Raw genomic sequence first — 15,349 nt, 5'->3', positions numbered from 1 at the left:
GAGAAGTATCAATAACCTCAGATATGCAGATGACACCACCCTTAGGGCAGAAAGTGAAGAGGAACTCAAAAGCCTCTTGATGAAAGTGAAAGTGGAGAGTGAAAAAGTTGGCTTAAAGCTCAACATTCAGAAAACTAAGATCATGGCATCTGGTCCCATCACTTCATGGGAAATAGATGGGGAAACAGTGTCAGACTTTATTTTTGGGGGCTCCAAAATTACTGCAGATGGTGATTGCAGCCATGAAATTAAAAGACGCTTACTCCTTGGAAAGTTATGACCAACCTAGATCGCATATTCAAAAGCAGAGACATTACGTTGCCAACAAAGGTCTGTCTAGTCAAGGCTCTGGTTTTCCCTGTGGTCATGTATGGATGTGAGAGTTGGACTGTGAAGAAGGCTGAGCGCCGAAGAATTGACGCCTTTGAACTGTGGTGTTGGAGAAGACTCTTGAGAGTCCCTTGGACTGCAAGGAGATCCAACCAATCCATTCTGAAGATCAGCCCTGGATTTCTCTGGAAGGAATGATGCTAAAGCTGAAAGTCCAGTACTCTGGCCACTTCATGCAAAGAGTTGACTCACTGGAAAAGACTCTGATGCTGGGAGGGATTGGGGGCAGGAGGAGAAGGGGATGACAGAGGATGAGACGGCTGGATGGCATCACTGACTCAATGGACGTGAGTCTGGGTGAACTCCAGGAGATGGACAGGGAGGCCTGGCATGCTGCGATTCATGGGGTTGCAAAGAGTCAGACACGACTGAGCGATTGAACTGAACTGAACTGATACCACACATTTTCTCTGAATTCATTTATTTAAAGATAAAACAGCCATCTGAGATCATGGAATACAATAACAACACAATAAAAGGTGAGGAATTGTTATATTTTGCTTACATTAATAAATATCTTAAAAGAAGCAAATGTAGATTTTAAGATTTAAGACACTAATGACACAACTGAGAGTTTCTAAGTTAACAGTGATACTGCTTGATTTTCAAGTTGAAAGATTTTTAATAACCTATATATTTCAATTAGATGGCGGCAAATAGAAAAGCATCTTTTGAGCTGAATAGTATACTGTTAAGCAGGAGTTTATTTTACAGCAGTCCATCATTCTCCTGGCCTCAGTTTGTGTGTAGAAGGCATACTAGACATCAGCAATTCACATCACATAAATGATCTACCACTCACAATGGTGCAAAATCTATTATGCATGTATTTGAATAGAAATTATTTTTAAATTCCAGAAAAAATGCCATTTGTGTTTGACAGATGTGGGATTTCCCAGTTTTGCCACTGATTAGCTATCTGAGCTTCACTTTCTTCACTGTTAAACTTTTGACAGAACAGGAAGAAACTGCAAAATAGGCTTTAGTAGCCTTCAGTTTATCAGCTCTGATTTTCAAAACAAACTTTCAAAGTGATTTTCAACCTCCTTCTAACCTATGATTATCCTTTTCAAAATCTTTGTCCAAATCATTCAGAGTTCCTAACTTCTCCACTGAACACATTTTAACACATCTGCATGTGTTTATAATGACCAAACAAAGATCACTGTGTTAGTATGGAAGACTACCTGTACTCAGGGGACATTACAGCCTACCTGGGTATTCAATTCAGTACCCACCACTAGCAAATCTCTGAAAATTCTGTGTCTCTGTCTCCACCATAACCTACACTGTTTTCAATCAAATACTCCATACCTGTATATGTTCCTTACCTTCATATCAAGGGAAAAATCTGAAAAGTTTTTAGAAAACTGGCATTTGTGACTTGTTTATACAATTTTTACAATTTTAGGACAGCCATGTTCTTTGCAGTATCCTGTAGGACAAGGCATCAAATACTTCAAAAGGCAGCCATACATTTTTCATATTTTTCTGAAACAGCTTATGTTCTAACACAATTTAAAAATCAAACTGCCAAGCAGTTTTGTTTTTATTCTTTTCACAGGTACAGAGCAGAGAATAAACCTAACAATGTCCACTTCTCCTAACTTACCACCAACATACTCATACAACTCTTGATTCATTCTAAAACGCATATTGATGCGCTTGGCAAGACTATAATGAATAAAATGGCAAGCGGTAAATCTAATTCATGCCAGAAGACTGGAGAAGTTACATGGGAAGCACACACACACACAACTTCACAAAAGTTGGGAATACTGCTGATTTCAAATAAATGATGATCAAAGTGAGACTTTCATGCCTCAAGTCCCATTCAGTCAAAATCACGATTTGTAAGAACAAGTGGTGCCACCAGTGTCCAAACATAGAGCACAATGCCAATCCAACTAGAAGAGACTTTCACCCAGACGGCTGTCCACTGACTCTTCATCTCACGGGAAGGCTCATACCTAATATTTAAGGAAAACAAAAAGCAGGGAGAAGTTGGATTATTGGTCATCAAGCTAGCGGGTTTCCTTATTTTAAAGTATTCTTTGTTTATAATCTGTGATAACAGATATGTAGTTGCTGGACTATCTCTGTTGCCTTGTTCTCCATACCACTTTGACAGCTAATATAAAGGTTAAAAAAAAAAATCTTTAAAGGAGTAGAAGACATAGGCCTGTAAAAAGTAGTTCTTTTACATAATACTCAGAGAATCTTTATGTATCTCTGGCTCACTAATTAATGAGATAGCAGAGAAATGGAGTGTGACCTCTGGATAAATGAAACATTATTTAACAAAGACTTATCAATTCTAAACTGTACAAAGAATATAATTTGTTCAAAGTATATACACGAGCTCCCTCCAGTATATACAGGAGCTCTCTCCACCTTCTCAGATTTAAGAAACTGGGAAGGAAATACATCCCAAATTTAGCTGATTTTTTATGTTGATGAAACATAACAGAAATACTTTTCATCTTTAATATTTATTATTATTACCTGACAGTCAAAGCTGTGAATTACTGAGAATTATTTGGAATAGTCTTGTACCTTAATATGCTGCAGTATAGGAATTTTTAAGTATATATATATATTTTTCAGTAATAAATGCCAGTAGAGGCTGCTCTCAAACAAATGAATTTTTTTTCTTTTTACATCTTTTGCTGGTATTCAAAGTTTTCTTACAAATTGTTAAGGATATTATGCATTAAAGAGTATTAAAAATAGAACTACCCTAACTATACAGTTCAACTTGAATCTTAAATCTTTCAGCAATCCTTTGAACTAAATCAGAATTTTTAAAGACAAAATATAAACCACTACCTTCCTCTTAACAAAAAGAGATTTATCAGTTTTGAAGTGATATAAAAGCAAAAATTAGTTTATGTTAATGTATTCACACTTCAATTTTGAAATCCTCAAAGCTTTAAATGACAAAGTTTAAACAAAAACAGGTAAAAAAAAAAAGAAAAAAGGTATCTTTTTCTACACTATGTTGGGAACTAGTCAGTATTAGAAATCACTGTTTGATCCCTGGCAACATGTACTTCCCTAAGCAAAGTGGTAGCTTCATGAAACTTTATTTCAATCTTTTAAGATCTGGAACTATTTTAATGATTGTTATTGCTAAAGCAAGGAAATAAAGTCTGCATTTCTCATACTGATCTCACTATTCATTTAGTTGTAAATTTTGAAATATATTGGAGGATAAAAAGTACTCAATACCATGTTTTAACAATGGAATCACAAAAAAGCCACCCAGATTTCCACATGCAAAGTTTTCATAAAATATAAGTACCTGTACCAGTTGGTAAGGGTCATCATGATATAAAGCGAAGCCAGGAAAAGCATGAAGTGAAAGAAGGAGTAACTGTAAGTCACACCATCCCTTTCATTATCTACAGCTCGGTGAACATCATCACCATCCTCAAGTGATCCATCATTTCTGGCTCCACCATCTTCTATTAGTGTTGATTCATCACTTGTTAGAGTCAGTTTATTAACCTGACTATTGTTTGAAGTACGGATGCTACATGAAAGACAGTTTAAAAAGAGAGAAAGAAAAAAAAGGAATTTAAACACAACATTCATATATGAATAATAGCTGGACTTTGCTTCAAAAAAATAAAATCCATAATTTTTCCTACCTTGAATAAAATACACACAGTAAAAAGAGGATTAGCCCAATAATTCCTTGAGTATGCCACCACTGTACAGACTGCCCCTCCTTCGAGACAGTGCTTGTTGTATTATATCCAATTATGTTCAGTAGACTTGGGTTACATTCTGTTTCTATAATGTAAATTAAGGTCAAATTAAAATGTTAGAAAAGTACAAAAAATTTTTCAGAGGACAGTTGTAGTTCTTTTTAACTCTTTATACACTTGCAAACTCAAAAATTTGTTAGAAAAAGGCACGAACAAAAAATAAGACAACTTGTATTTATTAATAATGAGACCTTTTACATTATATAATGCTAGTTTTATCAAATTGGTTGAAAAGCAATTTCATTTTCAACCTCATGCAAGAGTTGAGACATTTAAGCTTTTTACTGATCAGGAAATTGGTGAAATTTAGTAAATTTTTTACTTTATAGTAAAGCTCAAGCCGAGTTAAGAATAAAATTCAGATGTCCTAAACTAAGATGCACTGCCTTTTCTGTTATATACTATGAAATAACAATAATGATTTTATGAAGTTTATCAACTTGTCAAACTACATTGTTATATAAGCAAGATAGTTTACACATAAAATCAGTTACTAGAATTTTAGCAAATAGTTTGTGGAAATGAGTACATAAATCATAGTGACCTAATGCTTATTCAGCCTCTCAACTCTTGTAACAAAGAATTAAAATGGGGTTGGTATTCACTTAAGTGTCCCAAATATGTTTTTTACCTCCCACAATGCCAGATATGTCAATTGCCACCTTATCACTGAAAAATGATTTTACCTTGAAGCCACTTGTATAAAGATAATCCCTAAAGCAAATTACTATTAATTTTTTTCTAGACACTTACCTGGACAAAAATAAGGAATCTTTCTCTAGTACACTAAAAAAAACTCTTTTTCTCCAACTAGTGATAAAGCACCTATGAAATTTATAAATGGAATGAAATATAAGAGTCAGAAAACTTTTTTCTGTCAAAAATTCTGTAATTTTTATAATTCTGAGGAAATGAGACCATTTTTTCCCTTTTCAGAAAATAGTATAGTTGACCCTTGAACAAGCAGATTAGCAGTACCAACCCACAACACAATTGAAAATCTGCATTTTCCTTTATGGCTGGCCTCTATATCTATATTCCAACCTTTCATATTAGCAATTTTCTATCTATGGATTCAACCAAATGCAGACTGTACTGCAGCACATTTATTTCCCCATTTGTTTCACCCCAAATAACATATATGGGCTTATACTTCCAGGAAATGTAGTAAAACTGGCCTATAAAAAGATTACAAAGACCAATTAGATTCACCTGTAAGATAATCACAGACAAAAAGAACTTAAAAAAATCTATACTAATTAAAATAGACTAAACAAACATTTTAATAGTTTTTAATTTTACATATACTATCACATGCACCTTACAAATCAGGTATATTTCTTATAGTTTTCCTATAATTTCTTATAGTTTTGTTAGTGAAGGAAGAAACTAAGGGAAAAAATATAGCAGTAGATCAAAGATGAAAATGGTATTATTCCATTCTCTTCATTCCTCTATGAGCTTAATTTTACAAAACGACAATCTTTGAAAAAGAGAAAAGCTTGCAGGATTCATTAAAAGAAGCAAATCCAAGCAAACAAAACATACCCGGTTCATTGGTCATAGCAGACCATGTCAAATACATTGTGTAGACTGTAATCACTGAAGACTGTAACAAACCAGATCTTGGTTGTGATTCCTACAAAAAAATAAGCAAAACAAAAATATTGCGATCATTCAAGATTTAGGAAACCTTAGAAAAACAGAAGCTTCATAAAGAATGAACTAATCCAAGCTTACTTGGATTTTTGGCAGTATGGACATTATAGAAGCACCAAGGCAGAGGAGCATGTTGACACTGATGAATGCTTTATTTTCTGCACAACTGGCTGGATGAGTATAGTAAACAAAAAACAGGACGATAGCAACTAAAGACAGCAGATAATTCAGGGCTGTAGCTGATAACAAAGCTGCGAAAGAAATACATTTTGACAATTAGATTTTATCACTAATATTAGGAATGAGGCATATGGCTTGCTTTAAAAACAATCTTATTCAAAAATATTATTTTAAGCAACATTTTATCAGCATTACACAGCCTATAAAAGCAGATAAAGATTTAATTCTGGCCTCTACCACATTAAGACTTTTGTAGCCTTTACACATGTGTGCGTGTGAGCTCCGTCATGTCTGCCTCTCTGCAACCCCTATATATATATAGCCCATCAGGCTCCTCTGTCCATGGAATTTTCCAGGCAAGAATACTGAAATGGGTTGCCATTTCCTACTCCAGCCTTTACACGTAGCTCACTATTATGATGCATTTTAAGGGTAATAATATGATCTTCATTTAAAGTAATATTTACATATAGAGTGTCCAAAACATTCAGATACATTAGCCATTATTTTCAAAATACAGAAAATTAACTAGAATATTACTTAAGGTTTTTAAGTTATATCATTCAGTTGTAAACAAGGGCATTCAGAAAATTATTTTGTTAATGCTAAGCCCACAGAACAATGCTTTGCTTTAGCAACTAAAATCTTAAAAAAAAAAACTATTCAAGTTGTCATTATTTAATAAGACAACCTAAGTTTCTTCTACACACACACACTTAATTTTCATGTTAATGTATACTTAATATGTATGTATTCATGTAGATGTGACTCACAAATACTCTTATCAGACAAATATTTATTGAATACCTACAAAGGCCCTGGGTATACAGTAGGCAACAAAGCAGAAACTCTTACATTAGATTTAACATTAAAAAATGAAACATTCTGTGTAAGTAAATTTTCCAAATGATTAAAGCTTAATATGTTTTTTAGCTGACAGACTATTTCACATAAAAATCCAGATCTATGGCTTCTTTTGAAAAACTTCAGAAAAATTAAGCAACACTGGGCTCACATTTCCACACGGCAATTACTGGATGGAGCTAAGCGGTGTAATGGCCTTCACACTCTAATTCACCACAGTCCCTTTCATTTGCAAAAGGACTGAAAATGCAGTTTCTCCTCCCTCATTTGTGTCACCTGTTGTAAGCACCTGGATTTTGATTCTTGTTTTAGAGTACAACCATAGGACTCAACCTCATCGTTATAAACACACATTACATACACTACTATAATAAACTCCCTAAGGTGTCACACATAAAGGCATTCTTTGCACTTATATAAAATGCTTCAGAGTTGTTTCTTTTTCCTGCTTGCTGATGTTTCAGAATTGTACCACTGTTTGTTCATCTATTTCTAGGAGTCCTCATCTCTTTAATATTTTACTTTTTTTTTTTTACCCTTTTACTTAGAAGGAAATTAGGCTGTAAAATATACATATACTCAGCAATATGCTTTGGAAATTCTATTTTAGCCAATCCCAGTCTTTTGCATGATTGCCTCTTTCTTGGGTATGTTCCTAGTTGACATGCAACATACAATGTGACAGGATGCCACTCACAAACTTAAACTAAAAAACCTCTTCACAGTGAACTGTACCATAAAAATCATGACTTCCCCACAGTCTACTACCTGCTTTCACTTTCAAAGTTCAACTATCTTGAAGATGTTCTGTAAGACAAAAAACTTACCTGCATACCAACATCTCGAGTTCCCCTCTTCCATTTTTTCAACCCATGATTCATTCCATGAATGGGCAAAATCAATGAGTAAGACTAGCTGTATGAGAATGAAGCAAAAGGCACCTGCCATGCCTACATAAAACCACACTGAAAGGAAAAAAAATTCAAGAAAAATCACAAATGAGTGACTGCTTCACTTTTTATTGTTTCCACAATCAATACACCAAAAGAAAAATAAAATTTTACATAGATGTCTTGACTGAGAAAAGAAAACACAAAACAAATGGTTACAGTTCCAGGCAACAATTATTTTCAATTTCCTTATAAAATATCAACATCACACCAAGAAAAAAAAAAGATTTCTTACCAGTTGTAAAAGTTCCTTCTGGAATGAAGAAGGCCCCAATAATAATTGCAATTGCTGCAGCAAATTTAAAGAACCAGAATCTAAAACAAATTATTTTTTATTAGTAAATATCCATTCAACAAGTGGTTTCACATATGAAATCTTTTGAGAGCTGCTCTTAAAAAACAGCTACACTTTATTGTGACTACTCTGTCCCATCTGAGGATATCCTGAAGACGAGAAGACCACCACACGTCAATTGTGTTGTTGTGTTGTGGTCTGGTCACTCAGTGTCCAACTCTTTCTACAACCCCATGGACTGCAGCCTACCAGACACCTCTGTTCATGGGATTTTCCAGGCAAGAATATGCAATGGGTTGCCATTTCCTTTCCCAGGGGATGCTCCTGATCCAGGGATCAAACCCACATCTACACTGGCAGGCAGATTCTTCATCATGGAGCCACCAGGGAGGTATGGCTGTTTTATTTCATTCCAATAAATGAGAATATTAGATTCATTTCACAGGTTTACTTAAATGAGTGAGATAATATATGGAAGTGTAAATAAGGTACACTGTACAAAGGAATAGCTTTTGAAGACACTAAAGTCTGGAAAACAGATTTCCAGTAGCAAGCCAGATGAATTGAAAGAACTAGAAAAGACATAATATCTTAAGAATTCTAACCCAGAAAGAGCAGGAAGTGCAAAGCAGGTGTCCAAAATCCAAAAAAACCCCCAGAAGTAACAGATTAATAACTCCATCTGAAGATAACTAGCAAAGATTTGAGGTGTCTGCTACTTCATATGTGAAAGCAGCAATGCAAAACTATAACAAATATGAGCATTTCACCACCTGAAGATAACAATCCTGCAATCACTGATCATAAAGGCAAAAATCTTGCAGATAAAAGAATTCAAGATAGTTGTTCTGAGGAAACTCAACAAGCTACAAGAAAATACAAAAATAATTCAATGAAAACAAGCAAAAAACACTAAATTTAATCAAGAGATAGAAATCATAGAAAAGAACCAAATATATTCTGAAGCTTAAGAATTCAAGAAAAGAAAAGAAAAAAAAAAAAAAAAAAGTAATATAGATCTTTAGAAGTAAAAGTGGAAGTTGCTCAGTCATGTCCGACTCTATGTGACCCCATGGACTGTATAGTTCATGGAATTCTCTGGGCCAGAATACTGGAGTGGGTAGCCTTTCCCCTTCTCCAGGGGATCTTCCCAACCCAGGGATCAAACCCAGGTCTCCCATATTGCAGGTGGATTCTTTACCGACTGAGCCACAAGGGAAGCCCAGAGATCGCCAGAATGGTAGATCAAATGGGAGACAGAAAAAGTGGACAGGCATTTTGATATAACCCAAGCAGGGGTGAACTGAGAAAAAAATGAAAAACAGGGAAGAAAGCCTCAGTAATATATGGAATTTAAATATTAGAACGATCAGGGTTTCAGAAGAAGAGAAGGGGGCAGAAAGTTAATTTAAAGAAATAATATCTGAGAATTTCCTAAACCTGGACATGAACATCAAAGTTCACAAAGCTAGTAAGATTACAGTATCATCATCTCAATGCAAAAAAACCTTTAGGATAAAACTGTCAAAAATCAAAGAATACAAGAGAATCCTAAAAGCAGCCAGAGGGGTCCAAAAAAGAGATTCTGATCAACAAAGTAATTTCCATTAGGCCCTCAGTGGATTTCTTAGAAAATCTATAGACCAAGAGAGAGCAGAGTGACTTTGAGTATACTCAAAGTCCTTCCTTTCAACACTTTGACATACTCAAAGTGTTGAAAGGAAAAAAACCACCAGCCAAGATTACTCTGTCCAGCAAAGTTATCCTTCAGATATGAAGGAGAAATAAGGCTTTTCCCTAAATCCAAAGAATTCACCACCAGTAAACCTGTCTTGTAAAAAATGGTAAAAAGGATTCTTCAGACTGAAATGGAAAGACACTAATCAATGACATGAAAGCTACAAAAGCATACAACACACTGGTAAAAGTAAATACACAGATTCATACAAGTCTAATTCTTTAACAGGATGGTGTGTTAAGTAAACTACAGTAAAAGGATTTTTAAAAGTATTAAAAAGCAGTGAGTATTATAAAAAAGAGGTAAATTGTGACATCAAAAAAATATAAAAGATATTAGATATTTATATCTAATAAATATGTAGGGCTATTTTATGCATTTAAAGTTGCTATCAGCTTAAAATTAATTTTAATCTATAACATGTTTTATGTAAGCCTCATGGTAACCACAAAGCAAAAAGCTAGAGTAGATAAGATACAGAAGCAGAATATACCACTAGTTTACAAAGAAAATCACCAATTTACATGGGTGTTAACAGAGAAAAAAGAAACCATGAAAATACAACCAACCAGACAACAATGACTAACATATGGCATTAACAAGTCACAAATCAATAATTATGCTAATGGAGTGAATTTGCTAACCAAAAGCCAGGGTCTGGATGAATTAAAAAAACTTAAAAAGACAAATGGAATCACATTCGTGGATGTGAATAGTTAAAATGTCCATAATACTCAAAGCCATCTTTCGATTCAAAGTACTCCCTATAAAAATTTCAATGTCATTTACAAAAACTCAGGAAAGAAACAATCCTAAAGTCTGTATGTAACTTCCCAAGACCCCAAATAGCCACATTAGTCATGAGAAGGAAGAACAAAACTGAAAATATCACAGTTACTAATTCCAAACTATACTACAAAGCTATACTAATTAAAACAGTAATACCATAAAAAATAGACACACAGATCAATGGAACAGTGGAGATGGCAACGGCACCCACTCCAGTGCTCTTGCCTGGAAAATCCCACGGACGGACCTGGTAGGCTCCGGTCCATGGGGTCTCACAGAGTCGGACACGACTGAGCAACTTCACTTTCACTTTTCACTTTCATGCATTGGAGAAGGAAATGGCAACCCACTCCAGTGTTCTTGCCTGGAGAATCCCAGGGACGGGGGAGCCTGGTGGGCTGCAGTCTATGGGGTCGCACAGAGTCGGACACGACTGAAGCGACTTAGCAACAGCAGCAATGGAACAGAAGAGTAATAGACCCTTGCATTTTGGATCAACTAATATTTGACAAGGGAGTCAAGAATATTCGGTAGGAAAGGACAGTTTCTTCAACAGACTTGGGAAAGCTATTAATAACCACATATAGAAAAATGAAACCAGACTCCTTTCTTACACCATTCACAGAATCGACTCAACCTGAATGGAAGACTTAAATACACTTAACACATTATTGACTGGAGATGTATTAACACGTCTTTTGTTACCCGAATGTTATTGACTGGGAGACAAATCATATGCTTTTAGAGAGCCATACAATTAACATCACAGTGTTTAGTCGTTAGAGCTTAAAACTGATAAAGGGTCATTACAGAACTTATGATTGTTGTTTTCATTCACATTTCCCTGTTAGGCTTCTGCTCCAATTTTGTGTATGTTATAAATACAAGTTATGACCATAAAATTTTCAAAAATGATGGATCACGAAATTTTGAACAAAGAAGAATTTTTTGGTGACTTTTATGCAGATACTTTCTCTGACTGTCCAAGCAACATAAATACTAGTATCTCAGAAGATGACAGTTCTTCAGAATATAGTTCTGACTCAGACAATATGAATATTAGACCAAGAAAAAGACAAAATAAACCGTAGTGACTGATTCTGACATGGAAAGTGAAAATGAAATGCATGGTGCTTTTTTACAGGTGTGTCAGGTGTAACTGCTGAATGTAATCATCTGCAAAGTGTTAATTAAAAGAATTATCAAAATAAAACAAAAATAAAAATCGTCAGGCACAGGCCTATGTTTCCAGCAGAAATCCTCTAGTCAGTGAGTTAAGATCTGATACCATAAAAGTTGCTAGGAAGATACTGATAACTGGGAAGAAGAAAATAAGGAAGACACTCCCTGACATTAGTCTGGGCAGTGAGTTTTTGGGGGGAGACAATAAAAGTACAAACAACAAGGGTAAAATCAAACTGGTGGGAATACTTTAGACAAAAAAACCTTCCGCAGAAAAAAACGGAACAATCAACAAAATGAAGAGACAACCTATAGGAGAAAATATTTGCAAACCATGTATCAAAATGTGGTTAGTATTAAATATATATAAAGAACCCATACAACTCAATAATTTAGAAAAAACAATTAAAAATGGACAAAACGAAATATTTTTCCAAAGAAGGCATACAAATGGCAAACACACATATGAAAAGGTGCTAAACATCACTAATCATCAGAGGAATGTAAATCAAAACCATAGAATGGCCACCAAGATGGTAAGAAATAACAAACGTTGGTAACAATGCGGTGAAATTGGAATTCTCAGGCACTGCTAATGGGCATATACACTAATTCAGCCACTATGGACAACAGTATGACGGTTCCTCAAAAAATACAAAAATGGAACCACCATACCATCTGGCAATCCTACTTCTAGGTAAATATCCAAAGAAAGTGAAAACAGGGCACTGAAAAGGTATCTGCACGTCCATGTTTACGGCAGAATATTCCTAACTGGCAGATACAGAAATAACCTGAGTGTGTGTCAACAGATGAATAAAGAGACTGTACTATATCGACACAATGGAATAGTATTCAGCCACGAGAAAGAAGGAAATCCTATCATTTGCAACAACATGATCCTGATGGACCTTCAGGGAATTATGCTAAATGGGATAATCCAAATTTAAAAAAAATTTATATTACCAAAATGTGGAATCTGAAAAAGAAAAATGTACTTTAAAGTTGCTAAGAGAATAGATCTTAATTGTTCTCATCACAACTAAGAAAAATATGTGATGTGACAGAAGTGTTAGCTAATATATGATGGTAATCATATTGTAATATATAATACATATGAAATTAACATTTTGTACACTTTAAACCTAACACAATATCATCAATTATATCGAAAAAAAAAAACCATTAGCAATGATGTAAGAGTGCTTAGTACATACTTTGAGAAGAATGTTATCGCAGGAAATGATTGTGATAGCCATCCTGTAATGTATTTTGAGAGTTGTTTAAAAATACATTTAATAAGATGTTTTAACAGTGCAACAAAAATAAAATTAAAAATCAAAACAACTTATGACTAAGAGAATTGAAAAAAAAAAAAAAAAATCAACCTGGCACAAAACATCATTTTTCATTAATATTTTATTTCATTCTTCCTGTCTTTGATAGTGTATGTTAATAGATAAGCAACATCAGATACTTAAAACTATTTTTATTTATAGGATGGAACAGTGATAAAATTCAAAACATTCAATATTGAGTATGAGATGCATTGCTCTGTATTAAAGGCGACTGACAAAAAGGTACCTTGAAGTATCTAGGTTGTCCATTATAACCATTTAGAAAATCCACCACCTGTTTCAAAGCAATAAAGTTTTTCATTTTGGCTGCACTGTATATGTAAAGAACTGAGTTCAGTTTTATGTAGTGAGATTGGCCTACGGAAGGCTAAGAGGAGGAAGAATAAACTCATTATTATCATTTATCACAGATGTGATAAATCTTTTCAGGACGAAAACATAGTTGAACCTTGAACAATGCTAGCATTAGGGACTCCAACTCTCTGTATGGTTGAAAACCCACCTCTATCTTACAGTCAGCCCTCTGTATCAGAGGTTCCTCATTTGTGAATTCAGTCAATCAGAGATCATGGAGTGTGTAATACCGTAGTTATTAACTGTTAGAAACAAACTCTAAGTGGACCTGCACAGTTTAAACCTGTCTTGTCCACAAGGGTAAACGTTACTAAATATTATGCACAGCAATAAGTGATTCAAGTCTTCTATGTAATATTTGTATTTCCAAATTCTGACATTCTCTGGTAGAGACGAGGATTTTCTTACTTTGTCATTCGTGAACAAAATAATTCTGCAAATTGTTCAAGTTTAAACTTTCTTTAGACAGACTCAAAATTACTGATAAGAGACTACCCAGACTTTAAACTGAAGTTTATTAAAATACTTACCCATTGTGTATTGCAGCTCTAGGGTCACTGCTGCTCTTCACTTTGATCATTAAGAGAGAGAGAAGAAGATAGAACATAGCCAAGCCAAAGCACAATCGGTATACAGCTTTATAGCCAACCAGAATATTACAAGGGACCATTCCTTTCTCATTCTCACAAAATCCAGGAATCTGAAAAAACAAGAATTTCTAATCTAGAATTTTTTCAAGGAAAAATGACAATTCTGTGTAATTAAATAGCTTAAGGTTCAGAAAACTGAAGTTCGCTTTACAGTTTATGCTGAAATGTAATCAAGGTAAGTCTACACACTTTCATAAACAGAAGTTTAACTCTTTTTTCACTTTATGTGCACAAAGGATAAACGACAAATGCCAATCCTAAAGTGAATGCGTATTTTAACTTGCAGACTTATTCAAACTTATTCTAAATTTTTTTAAAACTTACATTCCACTGTGATATGCTGAATCACATGTATAAAAGAAAAACACAATCAATAAAAGTTTAAAGAATTAGAGAGTAATTGAATCAGTTTCTAAATACTAAAAAGAACAATGATGGCTTTTCAAAGCCAATGCTATTAAAATCATTCTGAGATCTGGTCCCCGATTCTACAAATATTATTTTTGATAATGGATAGATCTGAAAGTAAAGTGAAAGTTGCTCAGTTGTGTCCGACTCTTTGTGACCCTATGGGATGTCCATGGAATTCTCTAGGCCAGGATACTCGAGTGGGTAGCCTTTCCCTTCTCCAGGGCATCTTCCCAACCCAGGGATAGAACCCAGGTCTCCCACATTGCAGACTGATTCTTTACCAGCTGAGCCACAGGGAAGCCCAAGAAAACAAGTGGGTAGCCTATCCCTTCTCCAGAGAATCTTCCCGACCCAGGAATTGAACCAGGGTCTTCTGCATTGCAGGTGGATTCTTTACCAACTGAGCTATCAGAGATAGAACTGGATTAACAGCAAAAGGGTTGGCTATATTTCTATTTTTCTAACTTAAAATCTTGAAAAAGACTGAAGACCATTACAGAGTATCACACTGAAAAGAGAGTACAAGGAAGTTTTTTTAAAATATTTTTAAGTGAAAGAAATGAGTGAAACAAACGAACAGTTTCAACTAAAACCATTCATAAGAAGTCAACTGGTTCCATGACAAAACCATATGAATGTCTTTTGCTTATACCCAGGACTTAAGTAAAATTAACTAAGCATTTGTTTATGGCATGTACATGCTACATTCACAACTGTGATAAGCTCATTTTCCAAACTTACACGGTTTTTCCTCAC

General features: G+C 34.6%; 1 protein-coding gene across 1 annotated transcript in view; it reads right to left on the bottom strand.

Annotated features, from left to right (window-relative positions):
• Positions 1–794: 794 nt before the first annotated feature.
• Positions 795–15,349, bottom strand: part of SERINC1 (serine incorporator 1) — a 33,759-nt gene continuing 19,204 nt past the window's right edge. Inside the window, exons 3-10 of the mRNA XM_055535023.1 lie at positions 14,063–14,232; positions 8,052–8,131; positions 7,694–7,831; positions 5,904–6,073; positions 5,712–5,802; positions 4,044–4,188; positions 3,695–3,925; positions 795–2,360 (exon numbers count right to left, since the gene is read on the bottom strand). Of these exons, the coding sequence (XP_055390998.1) occupies positions 2,225–2,360; positions 3,695–3,925; positions 4,044–4,188; positions 5,712–5,802; positions 5,904–6,073; positions 7,694–7,831; positions 8,052–8,131; positions 14,063–14,232 (1,161 nt within the window). The 3' untranslated portion in view covers positions 795–2,224. The remainder of the gene's footprint in view (positions 2,361–3,694; positions 3,926–4,043; positions 4,189–5,711; positions 5,803–5,903; positions 6,074–7,693; positions 7,832–8,051; positions 8,132–14,062; positions 14,233–15,349) is intronic.

This window comes from Bubalus kerabau, chromosome 9, assembly GCF_029407905.1.
Source record: "Bubalus kerabau isolate K-KA32 ecotype Philippines breed swamp buffalo chromosome 9, PCC_UOA_SB_1v2, whole genome shotgun sequence".
NCBI classification, from domain to species: Eukaryota; Metazoa; Chordata; class Mammalia; order Artiodactyla; family Bovidae; genus Bubalus; species Bubalus kerabau.
The sequence above is the reverse complement of the archived record's forward strand: the minus strand, read 5'-3'. Positions and strand labels throughout refer to the sequence as shown.